The 12,229-nt window shown below is 56.5% G+C and overlaps 5 protein-coding genes and 2 non-coding genes across 7 annotated transcripts, besides 1 other annotated feature; 4 read left to right on the top strand and 3 right to left on the bottom strand.

Annotated features, from left to right (window-relative positions):
* Positions 1–754: 754 nt before the first annotated feature.
* On the bottom strand, positions 755–1,327 carry CYME_CMJ269C (similar to calcineurin B subunit; the record flags this gene model as incomplete). Its single annotated transcript, XM_005534922.1, has 1 exon — positions 755–1,327. One exon carries the CDS (start codon positions 1,325–1,327, stop codon positions 755–757), a length of 573 nt encoding a protein of 190 aa, XP_005534979.1.
* A 266-nt stretch (positions 1,328–1,593) lies between these two features.
* Positions 1,594–3,867, bottom strand: CYME_CMJ268T. The gene has a single exon (XR_002461364.1). It is a non-coding gene; the product is annotated as a hypothetical transcript (transcript).
* Positions 1,884–3,642: a sequence feature (possible transcribed region).
* Positions 3,868–4,042: 175 nt separating the features above from the next.
* CYME_CMJ266C (hypothetical protein) lies at positions 4,043–4,711 on the top strand (the record flags this gene model as incomplete). The annotated part of the gene is made up of 1 exon (XM_005534921.1): positions 4,043–4,711. The coding sequence occupies one exon, from the start codon at positions 4,043–4,045 to the stop codon at positions 4,709–4,711; it is 669 nt and encodes a 222-aa protein (XP_005534978.1).
* Positions 4,712–6,747: 2,036 nt separating this feature from the next.
* Positions 6,748–7,422, top strand: CYME_CMJ265C (hypothetical protein; the record flags this gene model as incomplete). The annotated part of the gene is made up of 1 exon (XM_005534920.1): positions 6,748–7,422. The coding sequence occupies one exon, from the start codon at positions 6,748–6,750 to the stop codon at positions 7,420–7,422; it is 675 nt and encodes a 224-aa protein (XP_005534977.1).
* Positions 7,423–7,842: 420 nt separating this feature from the next.
* CYME_CMJ264R lies at positions 7,843–7,914 on the top strand. The gene has a single exon. It is a non-coding gene; the product is annotated as a tRNA-Cys (tRNA).
* Positions 7,915–7,939: 25 nt separating this feature from the next.
* Positions 7,940–9,490, top strand: CYME_CMJ263C (acyl-Coenzyme A thioesterase, mitochondrial precursor; the record flags this gene model as incomplete). The annotated part of the gene is made up of 1 exon (XM_005534919.1): positions 7,940–9,490. One exon carries the CDS (start codon positions 7,940–7,942, stop codon positions 9,488–9,490), a length of 1,551 nt encoding a protein of 516 aa, XP_005534976.1.
* Positions 9,491–9,849: 359 nt separating this feature from the next.
* CYME_CMJ262C (hypothetical protein, conserved) lies at positions 9,850–11,952 on the bottom strand (the record flags this gene model as incomplete). Its single annotated transcript, XM_005534918.1, has 1 exon — positions 9,850–11,952. One exon carries the CDS (start codon positions 11,950–11,952, stop codon positions 9,850–9,852), a length of 2,103 nt encoding a protein of 700 aa, XP_005534975.1.
* Between the last annotated feature and the right edge of the window lie 277 nt (positions 11,953–12,229).

Below are 12,229 nucleotides of genomic sequence, written 5' to 3'. Positions count from 1 at the left end.
AGCGGGCATCATCAGGAGCGCTCCATCTCGGAGCAGTTGCCGCTGCGCTGCCTCTGGGGCGCTCGACCTGCTCTGCGGCTGCGGAACGGTATCCGCGTCTGTTGGACCTCTGAGGCGACAGTGCCTCAGCTGCGGACCCGAGACAGAGCGGCTCGTGTGCCTGCCTGTGCACGATGACGTGCTGTGGTATCACCGGCTGCGCACGTATGGATGTAACGGCAGTACACATCCTTGGAATGTAAAGCGAGGACGACTCTGCTGGAGACTCTAGCATGCCCCTATGTTATGTACGTTCGTCGAGGAAGGCGCATCGTTGTGGTAAATGTACGCAGAGCGGGGTCTCGCGTCCTTTCGCGAGGCCGCTGTGCGTCGCTCACACACACACATACATACACACACAGAGAGAGAAGGCGACCTCCAGTGCGCGAGACTGCGGCTCTGAACTTTGGTCCCGCAAGAGACCTGTGAGGCTCCTCTAAACTGAGCTTGTTGAAGGGTGACAGTGCCTCGTGCACGCCGCACGCCGACTCCGAAAGCACCACAACCGAGGCTGCCGCTAGACGCTGTTGTAGAGAGCGCGCGTTGTATTCGTGGATACGCACCACTGGGCACGCACCAGCTCGCCTGGTCACCAATGATATCGCCTTGAAAAAGAGAGCATGAGCGGGGAGGCGTAGCCACGTAGGCGGCTCCTGGGGGTGCATGCCCTGCTCGATTGACGAAGCATAGCGAATGCGGTCACCGGAATGAAGTCCTAAACGGATATTTGTAAAATGCGATCGAGTTCGACGTTTTGAAGCTTTCGACAGAAGTCCTCTCTCGTGAGCGGTCGGCACTGAACGCTACAGCCGTTCAGCTCTTCGCTCTCGTCTCCGCCATCCAGAGCTTCTAGGCCAGCGCCAAAGTCCAGCATAGCCTGGCGTACGATTCGTCGCAAGGTGGCGTCGTCCAGGTTTTCGCCAACGAGCAACCGAAAAATACTGTTGACGTCTGCTTCGCTGACCACCCCATCCCCATCAACGTCGTAAAAGCGGAACAAGAAGTCAATCCGTGCTTCCCGAGGTGCGTTTTTTCCGAACGCCGAGAGCAGCCGCACAAACTCTTTGAAGTTAACACCGTCAAAAAGCTGGACAATACGCGGCACAAGTGGGTTCATGGCGAGCTCCGGAATCATCAGGAACTCTGAAGCATCGATCGTTCCGGATCCGTTGCGGTCTAGCTTTTGAAAGCGGCTATACAGTTGCTCGATTTCATCTTTCGAGAAAGACGACGAGGCCACTATTTCTGTTATATCGTCGTCCAGCAAAGTGGACGCGTTCGCACCCATCCTTGTTAAGCGACGCAAGCCGGTGGCTCGCTCGTCAGCGTAAAGCTCAACTCGTGCGAAACAAGCGTCAAGTCCGCCCTGTACCGCACAGGGCACGAGGCTCTGGCTCCTGTAGCGTCTCCAAGCAAACGAAATCTGGTCGAGCGGGGCGTGTCGCTCACCCGGGCGATTCGATTCCAGGTGCACGATCAAAGCATGGACCAAGAAACTACTGCATCCTCGAAGCGCCGTATCCAGATCAGAGAATTCCGGAACACACGTTCAAGTACATTATCTGAGACTATTTTACTTTCAGGTACTCAGCAAACGGGACGTGTTATTCGGTTTGAGAAGCGGTCCTGGAAAGACTCTGTGCTGTCGCTGCTAGCTGGCGAGATAACGACATTACTGGTCCAAGTCGGTCACTCTACGCTCAGTAGGCGGATGAATCCTCTGTCCTCGTCGTCCGTGCAACGGATGCCGTGCACCCTACCCTGATCCTCGCAAACGCTGTCTATACGGCTGCGCACTCACTCGACAACGCATTCTATAGCATACTTTTGCTGACCAGTTTTGTCAAAGAAGCGACAGGATATGAAGTTTCCGCTCTATTGAGACGAGCATTGATGAAGAGACACGAACTCGTACTAAGAAGTATGTTTCCGTATGCAGCTCTCGCCCGTTAAGCTTCGCTCGCTAAGCTTCCCCATGAAACACAAACACTGGTTCCAGCAGGGACGGGGTTTCGTCTCACTGGATGAGACTGTTCTCGGAATAACCGGTACAGCTTTGTATCGGCATTCAGAGAGACGCGAGCTGCACTTCATACACAAGAGACAAGCTTGAATGGCGGCAGTACCGGTGCTTGTGGTGACGCAGCCGTTCAGTCGCCTACCAACGGCCAAACGAAAAGATTCGCTGATGGCCTCAAGCTTCGTGTGTGCCGACTTGCTCGCGCTTCCCTCGTCTCTCTCGCTGGAGCGCATCTCGTCGAGCGGCTGTTCGAGCGCGTTCCGTACGCACGGCAGCCAGCTGTCCTTACCCGCCTCGACGTTCTCGATCAAACCTTCGTGCGGCAGCACAGCGGCTGCTCGGGACACCATCGGCACCGCGACAGGATTCTTCCAGAGCGCGGCATCATCGGGGCCCGGGCATCATGGACGCCAGGCGACATACCACAAAGTGGAATGACGGCATCAGGGCGCATCGCGACGCTCTCAGCGTCGTATTGTACTGTGCAGACGGTGATGCGTTTATGCGCGTCATTCAGAGAGCACACGAGCGTGCGACTGACCTGTACAGACAATCGACGGCAGATGTGTCTGGCGCTGTGCTCGGATAGCCTGCAGTTTCGTCTGTGCGGAGGCCGGTAGTCTTGCACTCGGCACCTAGTCCAGCGGTTGTGGAAAGGGAACGACCGGCAAGTCGCGTCGTTGAGTGGTAGCCCACCGCGATGAACATCCTCCAGCAAACATCGGTTGCTCCAGTGCCCCGTCGAAGAGCGCTTCAAGTGAGTGCAGGCATCGATTTCGAAGGTCGTTCACTGACGCCCTCATGACGACGTACGCGCCTGACTAGAACATATGCATGCTGAAACCGGTAGAGCACACGAGCCGGGACCAGCGTCGGATGCACGATACCGTGTGCGGTATGCTGGCCGAACGCCAGATGGCGAGGCAATCGAAGGCGAGAGGCTTGCCACCTTGGAACTGCACCAGCAACCAGGCGCGCAAGCACTTTTCTGTACCGAGACATGAACCTGTCGATCAGCATCCGGCAATGTTCCGTGCTCCCGGGGCGTCCAGCGGCTGTGGGTCGAGCGAACATTCGATCAGTTCGTCTGGGACTGGGTTTGAGCACTGCCCTGAGGCGCTGAGCACTCTCGATGAGCAGAACCAGTGACCCAGAGACAAGGCATTGGATTGCTGCCCGAGGCCGGTCACTGGTATGGCACGTTCGGCAATCTAGAGCGGACGAAGCGGTGTGGATAGACACGCGAGGCATGGTATTCCCACGCAGTTGCTGAACAATAATCTCGTTTCATTAATCGATATAACTGAGGACATTTTTCACGAAATGTCAGCAACTGATCCGCTTGCTTTTATTCGGTCGTTCTTCATGAACCAGACAACCACTATCAGAATCAATTGGCCAGTCCTAGAATTCCTATACGAGGACACACGGAGCTTTCGGTGGACACTGGCTCTACTGGCACCTGCGCGTTTGTCCAGCACTATCGCAGACAGCTGCGTTCCCGCAAACACTCTAAGAGCGCTGCCGGAGACAGAGTTCGACGAACTAGCACAGCAATTCGTGGAAGAAACGTCAGGGAGTCCCTAAAGAAGAACGAAACTTGCAGGCAGGGCGTACAGTTCTTTTGTAGGGTTGCGTTTCCTTGCAGAACTTGTCGCTTTCCCGATACTCGTCACTTAAGCGCACCCATTGACGAATCACGTCACACAAGCATACCTCCGTCTCCGCGGTGCTTGCTTTGTTCCTAACCTGAGCATACCGTACGCCGTGTAGAGTCTCTGCGTGCAAACGCTTCCCCCGTGTGCATTGTCAGAGATGCTGGCAGCGCTGCACGCCCCTGAACGGAGGCGCGGAGCGCACGTGAGTGGCGCTGCTCGCGCGGAGCGCACGGCTCCAGCGGCTGGGGTCGCCAATGCGGCGCGTCGTACGCGTCCCTGCTTTGCTGCTGGCGCTCCCCGCGCAGGTACAAGCGTCTCGGGTGAAATGTTTACACATTGCCTACGTCTAAACCTTACTCAACGAGGACTTCGCAACATACCCCAATTTCGGACCAGCTGTGCCCGAAACACGTTCAGCACGCTCAAAGCGACGGTTCCGGGTGGTGACGTCACGCGACGAGCGCTGCTCACGTGGCTCACCGTCGCAGTTGCGGGTAGCCTGGCCCCGCGCGCGTGCAACGCGGCTGCAGGTACAGCGCTGACGAAGAAGCTGTACCCAAAGCCTGGTTACAACGTTGAGGAGCAGTTTGAGGCGCCGCCTCTTTCCGAACAGGACGTGGCTCGTGTCCAAAAGCAGCTGGCTGCGTTGCGTGAGTATCGGCAGGCTGTCAGCGACATAAGTGCAAAGTTCGAGGCAGCCCCTGACACCTACGACGTGCTTGGAGAGCTTGAGCGGGTATTTCGGTACGACACTTTGCGAAACGTGCTTAACGTTGTTGCCGATACGAACTTCGATGAAGAGGTACAGAAACGCACGGATCGTCTGGTGCGGAACATACTTCAGGACCTTAGCGAGTTAGAGACGGCGGCGCGTATACGTGGCAACCAAGGCCGTCGAACACCACGCAAAACTGATGCGGTTCGCAAATGGCTGCGTACGTTTTCGACGGACATGGATCGTCTCTTGGCGTATTATCCGAAGGCAAAAGCATAGACAGCGCATCACGTGAAGAATCGATCTATGTTTAGGTTACGAGTCGTGCAGGCACCGGATCTGTACGGCGGACGCCTTGCTCAGTTTGCTAACGTCCGCCGCGAGCGTCCATACCTCTGCGAAGTTTTCTGCACCGGGGAGTTGAGTCGTAACGAGCCTGTAACACTGACCGCGAAATCATGGTCGTAGATGCTGGCCAAGGCCGGCACAGATGCTCAAGGGGCTCAAGCGGGACAGGGCTGTCACCAAGCGTAGGACATACCATGCTTTTCGTCTAAAGCAGATAACTTGGAATCAAACGGTAGACGACAGCAACATGTCGCAAAGCACGCAAAACCTAGTACCAGGGTTTGTGGGTACTGGTAAATCACCTCTATTCCGGACAGATTCGTCGTCAACGGTAGCAGGCCAGGTATGCTCCGGAGTCTTTATCCGAACAATAGCAACAACGTGACTGCTACGGTATTCGCTAAGATGAGTGGGATCGGGAGAAGCATCTGCACTGCGTACAGCAGTGCGACGAGACGCCCCTTGAGGGTCTCCCGAGCCTCGTTAGGTTGCGCCCGCTGCCAACCCACACGTGAGAGGAACCTCTCCTCGTTCAACACAACGATCGCATTTGTGCAAAGCAAGAAGGAAAGGAGCAGCGATCCGATGGAAAGCGGCATACTGTTTCAAAGAGTTTTTCGCGAGGCAACGTCGCCGAGCGCTGCACCCGAAGGAACCCGTCGCCTCCAGCCACGTCTGCGCTCCGTCGAAAAGGATCACTACTGACTGTTTATCCTCAGAGAGCTCCGATATTGGAAACCGTTTGACCAGGTGACCAAAACAGAAAGAACTGCATCCAAGCCTTTGAACTAGACAGTGAGGTCGCTTCTGACAAGGCGCCCTGCGAAACAGCCTATTCTCTGCAGAGAGCGCGCGCGCAAGTGCACCTGAGATTAGGCGCGGGTATCGCACCCGTTCGCGTACCCGCTGCGCTGCACACGTCGACGAGAGCTGGTCTATCGAGAGGCAACCGTCCCCGAATGTCCCGTATCTGCATGCTGTTGCTGGCAGTGGATCCACGGACGTCCCGAATACGGTGCGTGAATATGGAAGCCTGGGGCGAGCTCTCGCTCGAGATGCTACCACGGGCTCGCCGCTCGCAGGGGGATTTCATCGCGAACACAGTTTCATGGAGCAGGCAGCAGGGGGCACGGTGACAGCGTGGTCCACCCATCGCCGCATCCGTCCAGAACATCAACGAAACAGAGCGCGAAAGAGTTCAAGTATTGCAGGAGCGAGAATCTCGATAGAAGGCGCCAGTATGACGTGGAGCAGCCGTCGACTCGCTTCGCTTGCTGCCGTCAAGTGCGGTCGTGGATGTGCGTGGTTTGTCGTTGCCAACGATCTTCGACGCTTTCAATGAAACGCCAGGGTAGAGAGCGATCCACAAATCATGGGCATTTCATCGGGCGACCCACGGCCTGCACGGACACATTGCCGTATCCCACTCACGGGGAAGGTTACGGAGCAGTTGCATCCACGGCAATAAAAGAACTTGTTTCGGATCCTGGGCATCGAGCTTTTCGAGCCCGGCGCTCTGCGTGCAATCATGCGCGATGCCCTACCTAATCGAAAACGGACGACGCAGTCCATAGCCCGGAGACCTAGTCGATAACCCGGTCGTTGCATTGCTGATAAGGAAACACCTGACCATTTTTCTACTTGAAACAGGGAAAAAAGTTCTTCGGGCTGTCGTAGAAACGATATGGCCGGTATGCGTTCCACAACGACGTGCGGTGACTAGGGTGATCCCGTCGTACCCGCCGTCGCCGTTGCGGACACGCGCACCGGACGGCGAACGCGACGCCCTGCACTGCGCGCGCACGCACGCCAGACGCATTCACGAGTGCTAGGTACGGGGTTCTTCGGTTGCCACCAGGCGTTGTTCACAAAAAACGTCCGACCGGTAGCGGACAACAATCGGCTGCGTCGTTCGTGCATCAGCAAAACCGCTTGAGCGGCGCGTCTAGATAGCTGTGGTGCTGCCTATGCGCCGATCACGTCTCGTGCTCGTCTGTTGCGCTTTTCAGCTGTTATTTCTTATCGCTGCTGGCTGCCGTGCATACCTTGTAGAGCTTTCTGAGGCGTCCCCCGAGTGCTTTTACGAGGACGTATTGGAAGGCGACTCACTTGTGGGTAGCTTTCTGGTCACTACGAGCGATAAGAAACCCGTCTCTGTTCGCGTGATATCACATAGAGGGGTTCCGCTTTTCGAGACCTCAGAGCCGGAAGGAAGATTCGATATCAGAGTAGCGGAGGCGGGAACGTATGCATTCTGCCTGAGCAGGATCGAAGAAAGCTCAGCTAGTGTGGTTCTGTTGCGATTTGAATGGCAGTCCGTCTTCAGCGGTCTCGGGGAGCGCACGAATTCCGAGAGATCTCTGAAAGAACTGGAAGCTGCAGCGAAACAAGAGCACCTCGAACACATGATGAATGAAATTCAGAGCTTGTACCGAGCCGTCCTGCACATTCGCAGCAAACAAAGCCTCTCGTGGTGGTTGCGTCAGCAGGATTTGAGTATTCAGAGAAGGGCCGCGCGTCATCTGCTCTACGCTGCACTGCTGAAATTGCTTGTCTTGGTCATCACAACGCTGGAAGCGACCCGATCCATGCGCCATCGTCTCGATGCAGGGGGCTCCCGACTCCAGATACGAGGTGTATGATTCGGCCCTGCATTGCATTCAGGAAGGAGGGCGCATCTTTATGCGTCCAGGTCTCGCTGCGCGCATAAATCAAACTAAAAAATCTATCCACGCTTCTTCATGCTCGACGCCATGCGCAGGGAAACAACATGAGGAGCACCTATGACTCAGAGCTCACTTTCCAAGCGAAACCGCCACGGCAGTTGCAAGCGCGCACCGTACCGCTTTGCGTTCCCCCATGAAACTTGATCATTATCGCACGCTCGGGTCCAAGGTCGCTTCTTCGCTTTGTCAAAGGGATGGCGCAGCGCGCCGCCACGCGCCGAGCACCTGCAGCGGATCGCGTGCGCCAGCGGGGATTCGCGGCTGCGCCGCGGATGCGATCAACGTCGAACACGTATTTATATAGAAATTTGTGCTCATTTTCACGCAAGCCGCTCAGGAGGTATAGCTCAGTGGTAGAGCAATCGGCTGCAGTCCGATAGGTCGTTGGTTCAAATCCGACTGCCTCCTTTCTTTTGCCAGTCTTGCTGAGAAAATGCTTTCAGTGAAGCGCTTACAGACGGTTGCCCGAATATCTTGCGTGCTTTGTGTGGACTGCCGCTCTGACGCAGCGCGCACCGTGTTGACGTCAGCTGGTGCGCACGTCCTGCGGTCGTGTGCGCGCTCGACACTGTACCAGCAGCGTTGCGCGTACCACCCCAGAATGCAAGACGCCATCACGGCCCGAGCTGTTGCCTTTCCGCTCTATAACGCCGGCTCTGTGTCAGAATTCCTGGATAATGAGCGCATTCTTGGGCTAGGGAGCGACGACGCGCACCCGGTGCAGACCGCAACACAACCGAGCAGTCCAGTTGGTGCTCTGGGGCGGGCCCAGCGGCACCCGCAGCGCCTGCACACGCGCCTGCAGCTGTCCACGTCGCCAGCACTGCGCTCGTTTTATACGAATGCGTGGGGTAGCCTTCGAATCGGTCGAGTGCTCGAAGACCTCGATGCGCTGGCTGGCTCTATCGCCCTGCGGCATGTGGCACTGCCAGATATCAACACGGTAACCGCTTGTGTCGACAAAATCCGCATTTTACAGCACCATCAGTCAGAGCCGACAGGAATCTCGACAGAATCCGTGAAACCAGCCCGCAGTGCTCCGCCTTGGTCCGCTATCCATTTCGACCTCCTGTACAACGGTCATCTGTTCCATGTTGGAAACACTTCTATGACGATTTCCTGTGAAGTCGCTCGGGCGGATAGGGACAGCACGCCATTCCTCGAGGCCGTGTTCGTATTCGTCGCTCGAGACGCTTCCGGAAACAAGTCCATCCCGGTACCCGGCCTGCTGCTGGCAACAGCTGCTGACCGTGAGGCGTTCGCCCGTGGAGAAAAGTTGGCCACAGAACGCCGCAAAAGCCGGCTCCAACAGCACCGTCACGCTGGCCTGGCTGCGTCCACATCACACCAGTCGAGCAGGGAGAGCTTGTCAGAACATGCCAGTGCATCTGGTCAATCTGAGAAGGCGCGCTTGGACTCATCGACAGTAGCACCAAAATCGAGCGCGAACTCCGTCTCTATCGACGAGACCACGATGCGCACGATGCATATCGTACAGCCCGATGTTCGGAACTTGTTCGGTTTCATGTTTGGAGGCACGGTGCTTTTATGGTCTTTCGAGCTCGCATATTTGACCGTGCTTCAGCACGCTTCCATGTCGCTGACCGTCTCGAAAGAGAGCGCTCGCCAGGACGCCGGCCTTAGTATTGTACCCCGCCTCGTCGCTATCGGCGATATCGACTTCCATCGACCGATTCCCGTGGGCAGCATTCTGGAGATGCGTTCGAGTATTGCTGGCGTCCGTGGTGACCGCGTCGCAGTCCGTCTCTCGGTGCGCTTGTGGAGCGCTGGAGCGAGTCCCGCTCGGATAGCTTTCATCGAAGATGCGAACCTCATTACAAACACGATGACGTTCCTGTTTCAAGTTCCCTGCATGGTTTCGACAAGCGGCATTTCGCACACTCTGAGATCCGTTTACCCGACGACACCAGAGCAAGCGGAGGAATCGGCGCGTGCCCTGGCCATGCTGGAGAGCGACACTTGAAGCGGAATGCTCCCGGACTTTGAACGATGCTTCGGGTCCATGCTCGTTGTTGATGTGCGTTTGACGCCAACACTGCAGGCTCCTATCCATTCCTGTCGTTGTCCATGGACAGCATCCCGGCATCTTCGTTGGAATGCGTGACGTCCGCACGCGTACCGTGCATCGGTGAGAAGCGTTCCGCGTCGACAGACTGGAGTTCATCTTGCATGGGAGAGCGCAAGTGCTTGCCTTTGGCGATACGCAGCACACAAGCATCTTTTCATGGCGCGATAGAGAGCGCCTTGGGTCGGAGTCGAGTCCCGCCCAGCGAACTTGTGATGAGTGATGTTTACGGGCTACGGCCGCTGCTCCAGGGCCCATTAACAGCTTTCTTGTGCATCGCTCTGGAGTACAAAGGCGAAACCCAGACAACAGATCATGTCATAAATAAATAAAGACGAGACCCAAATTGTTATCACGCGCGGAATGTTTCTCGTAAAGAGAATCGGTATCTGCGGAGCGACGATCCACCAGATGAAATGAGCGATGTGAACGTACCGCGGGAGCAGAAGCGGGCGTGCAGCATTGCGCTGAAGTCCAGCGCTATGGCGGCTAGAAGCACCCAGCCGCGGATAGCCCCGACTCTGCTTCTCTTCTATGGCGTTGATGGTGTCGCTACTATCTCGTTCGCTGGCGTGATGACGTGCGCCCTCGAAAGCTGCACCCTGTGGTGGTGGTGGTGGTATGGTTTGCGAAAAACATCGACGCTGGAAATAAAAGCGGAGAACACTCAACGTGCAGTGTTGCAAAGCCACACACAAGCTAGCGAACAGCGCTGCTCCTACCGGTGCTGGCAGATACGTCGGCACCATGAGCCAGGCTGTGGCTGGCAAGACTAATCCACCGACCAAACCACATAAGTTTCCAACGAGCAGGTTCATACACCGAATCCACATCGACCGACGACTTGATGGAGCGCGCTCCAGACGACAGCTCGATTCGGGGTCGCACGAGCCAGCGTCTACAGTACTTTTCGCAGACGGGCGTCTCGCGGTTCTGAGTCGACTCCAAAACCTGAATGGGCGATCGCGCTTTTGTCCTCCGCGCTCGATGAGAGCGTTGCGCTGCACGTTGGCAAGCGTACCCAGAACGGTCGCGAGCCAGTGGCCCAGAAACGGGTGTCGCGCCTCTCGCCAGCTCACAAGCAGTACCACAATGGCGGCAGCGAGGCCCATCAATCCGCTGCCTAACATGAGCGGCCCCAGAAAGGGCGGCCCAGCAGCCCAGAAGCGAGCGCGAACACTTCCTAAAGCACGGCGCGATGCTCGCCATGCTGCTTTATTACCGATTACCCATGCGCTCCACCAGGCGTACGGCGTCAGTGGCACTGTGAATCGAATGACACGGGTATTGGAGAATACGCCATGAAACACGGGGTCGCCATTGTACCCGATCGGCAGTCGCCGTACACAAACCGAGTTGGGGTCCGACGCTAGTCGCAGGCTCGACACCAGCAGGATCGGATCGTCACAGCAGCTGCGCATGAGCTCGCCGTACTCCATATCATCCTCATCAATGTGCTCAGCTGGAATCTTTTGAGGGAAATACGGCGCACGCAAAAAGTCTCGAAAGTACGTGTTCAAGAAAGCACCCAGTGATCTGCTCGCTTCTGTGAAAAGATGCCGGTGCTTTTCCGCATAATGCGCGGGGGGCCAGTCCAGGCCGATGACATCCCTGCGGAGGAACTCCAGCATTCGCGAATGAACTTTCAAGCTTGGACGTAAGCCAAACACCCCAGCAGAGAAATATTCTCCTGTTTGAACCGCCGCACAGAAGCAGCCGCAGTGAAAGAGTTCCTGCACGGAGGGGCTCAGAACCAGGCTTATGGGTTCAATAAAGATAACTGCCTTGTACTCGGTGAGAGACCATGACGCAAGCGGCAAGCGCAGGAAATCTGGGATGCCTAGTTGCGGCTGGACCGGCACTACGCGGTACCCGCATTTTTCCAGGTAGAACCTGGCAGATCGCGGCAGCCGCTGACTTTCAACAAGAGCAACAAGCTCGACGTCACCGGCACTGATTCTGGAAATATCCTCAATGCCGTACACGACCGAAGCAATGGAGTATGCAAGCGCGCACGCTGCGGGCAGCTCGTGCCTCCAGTTCAGTATACGAGTGACGTAGGCTTTCGTCGCTGTTCCACGAGCGGGCTCGTGGGAAAGTACGGCGGCGTCGACGCCTTCGTTGTCAAAGCTCTCAAGAAAAGCTCCCGAGTGGAACTCCTGCGCAGCAATATCCTCGTCCTCCCGCGGAATCGTTTGGCTTGAGATCAAACTCAAAATGTTAGCAGGCTCCTCACCCCGCGTTGCGTACTGGAAAGGGTCCAGGTCGGTGCTGCTTACCAGGACTTGAACTGGGAGGCCGCCCAAGAAACTCAGCAGTACCGAGAGAAGCACGAAAATCAAACGACGGCCGCAGCGCATTTTTTGAAGACTTGGCCCCCGTACCTAATCAAACAGCAGTCGTGGTATACGAGAAAGATAAAAAGCGATCCTTACTGGCGAGGATGTGTGCCTCGCTGTGCAGCGCGAATGCAAGAATAACGAGGTCCTGTTCCACGCACTGGGAGGCGGCGCGTCCACGAGACCCGCATTGTCAGCTCCTGCGCGAACGACGTTTCGTAGATGGGTAGACACCATTCGCGGGCGACTGCTAGTGGCAGGCATTGGGAGACGCATACGAACGAGCCACGATTATCGG

Source organism: Cyanidioschyzon merolae, chromosome 10 (assembly GCF_000091205.1).
Source record: "Cyanidioschyzon merolae strain 10D DNA, chromosome 10, complete genome".
In the NCBI taxonomy this organism is placed as follows: domain Eukaryota; phylum Rhodophyta; class Bangiophyceae; order Cyanidiales; family Cyanidiaceae; genus Cyanidioschyzon; species Cyanidioschyzon merolae.
Note: the sequence above shows the minus strand (reverse complement) of the source record. Positions and strands in the feature narration are given on the sequence as shown.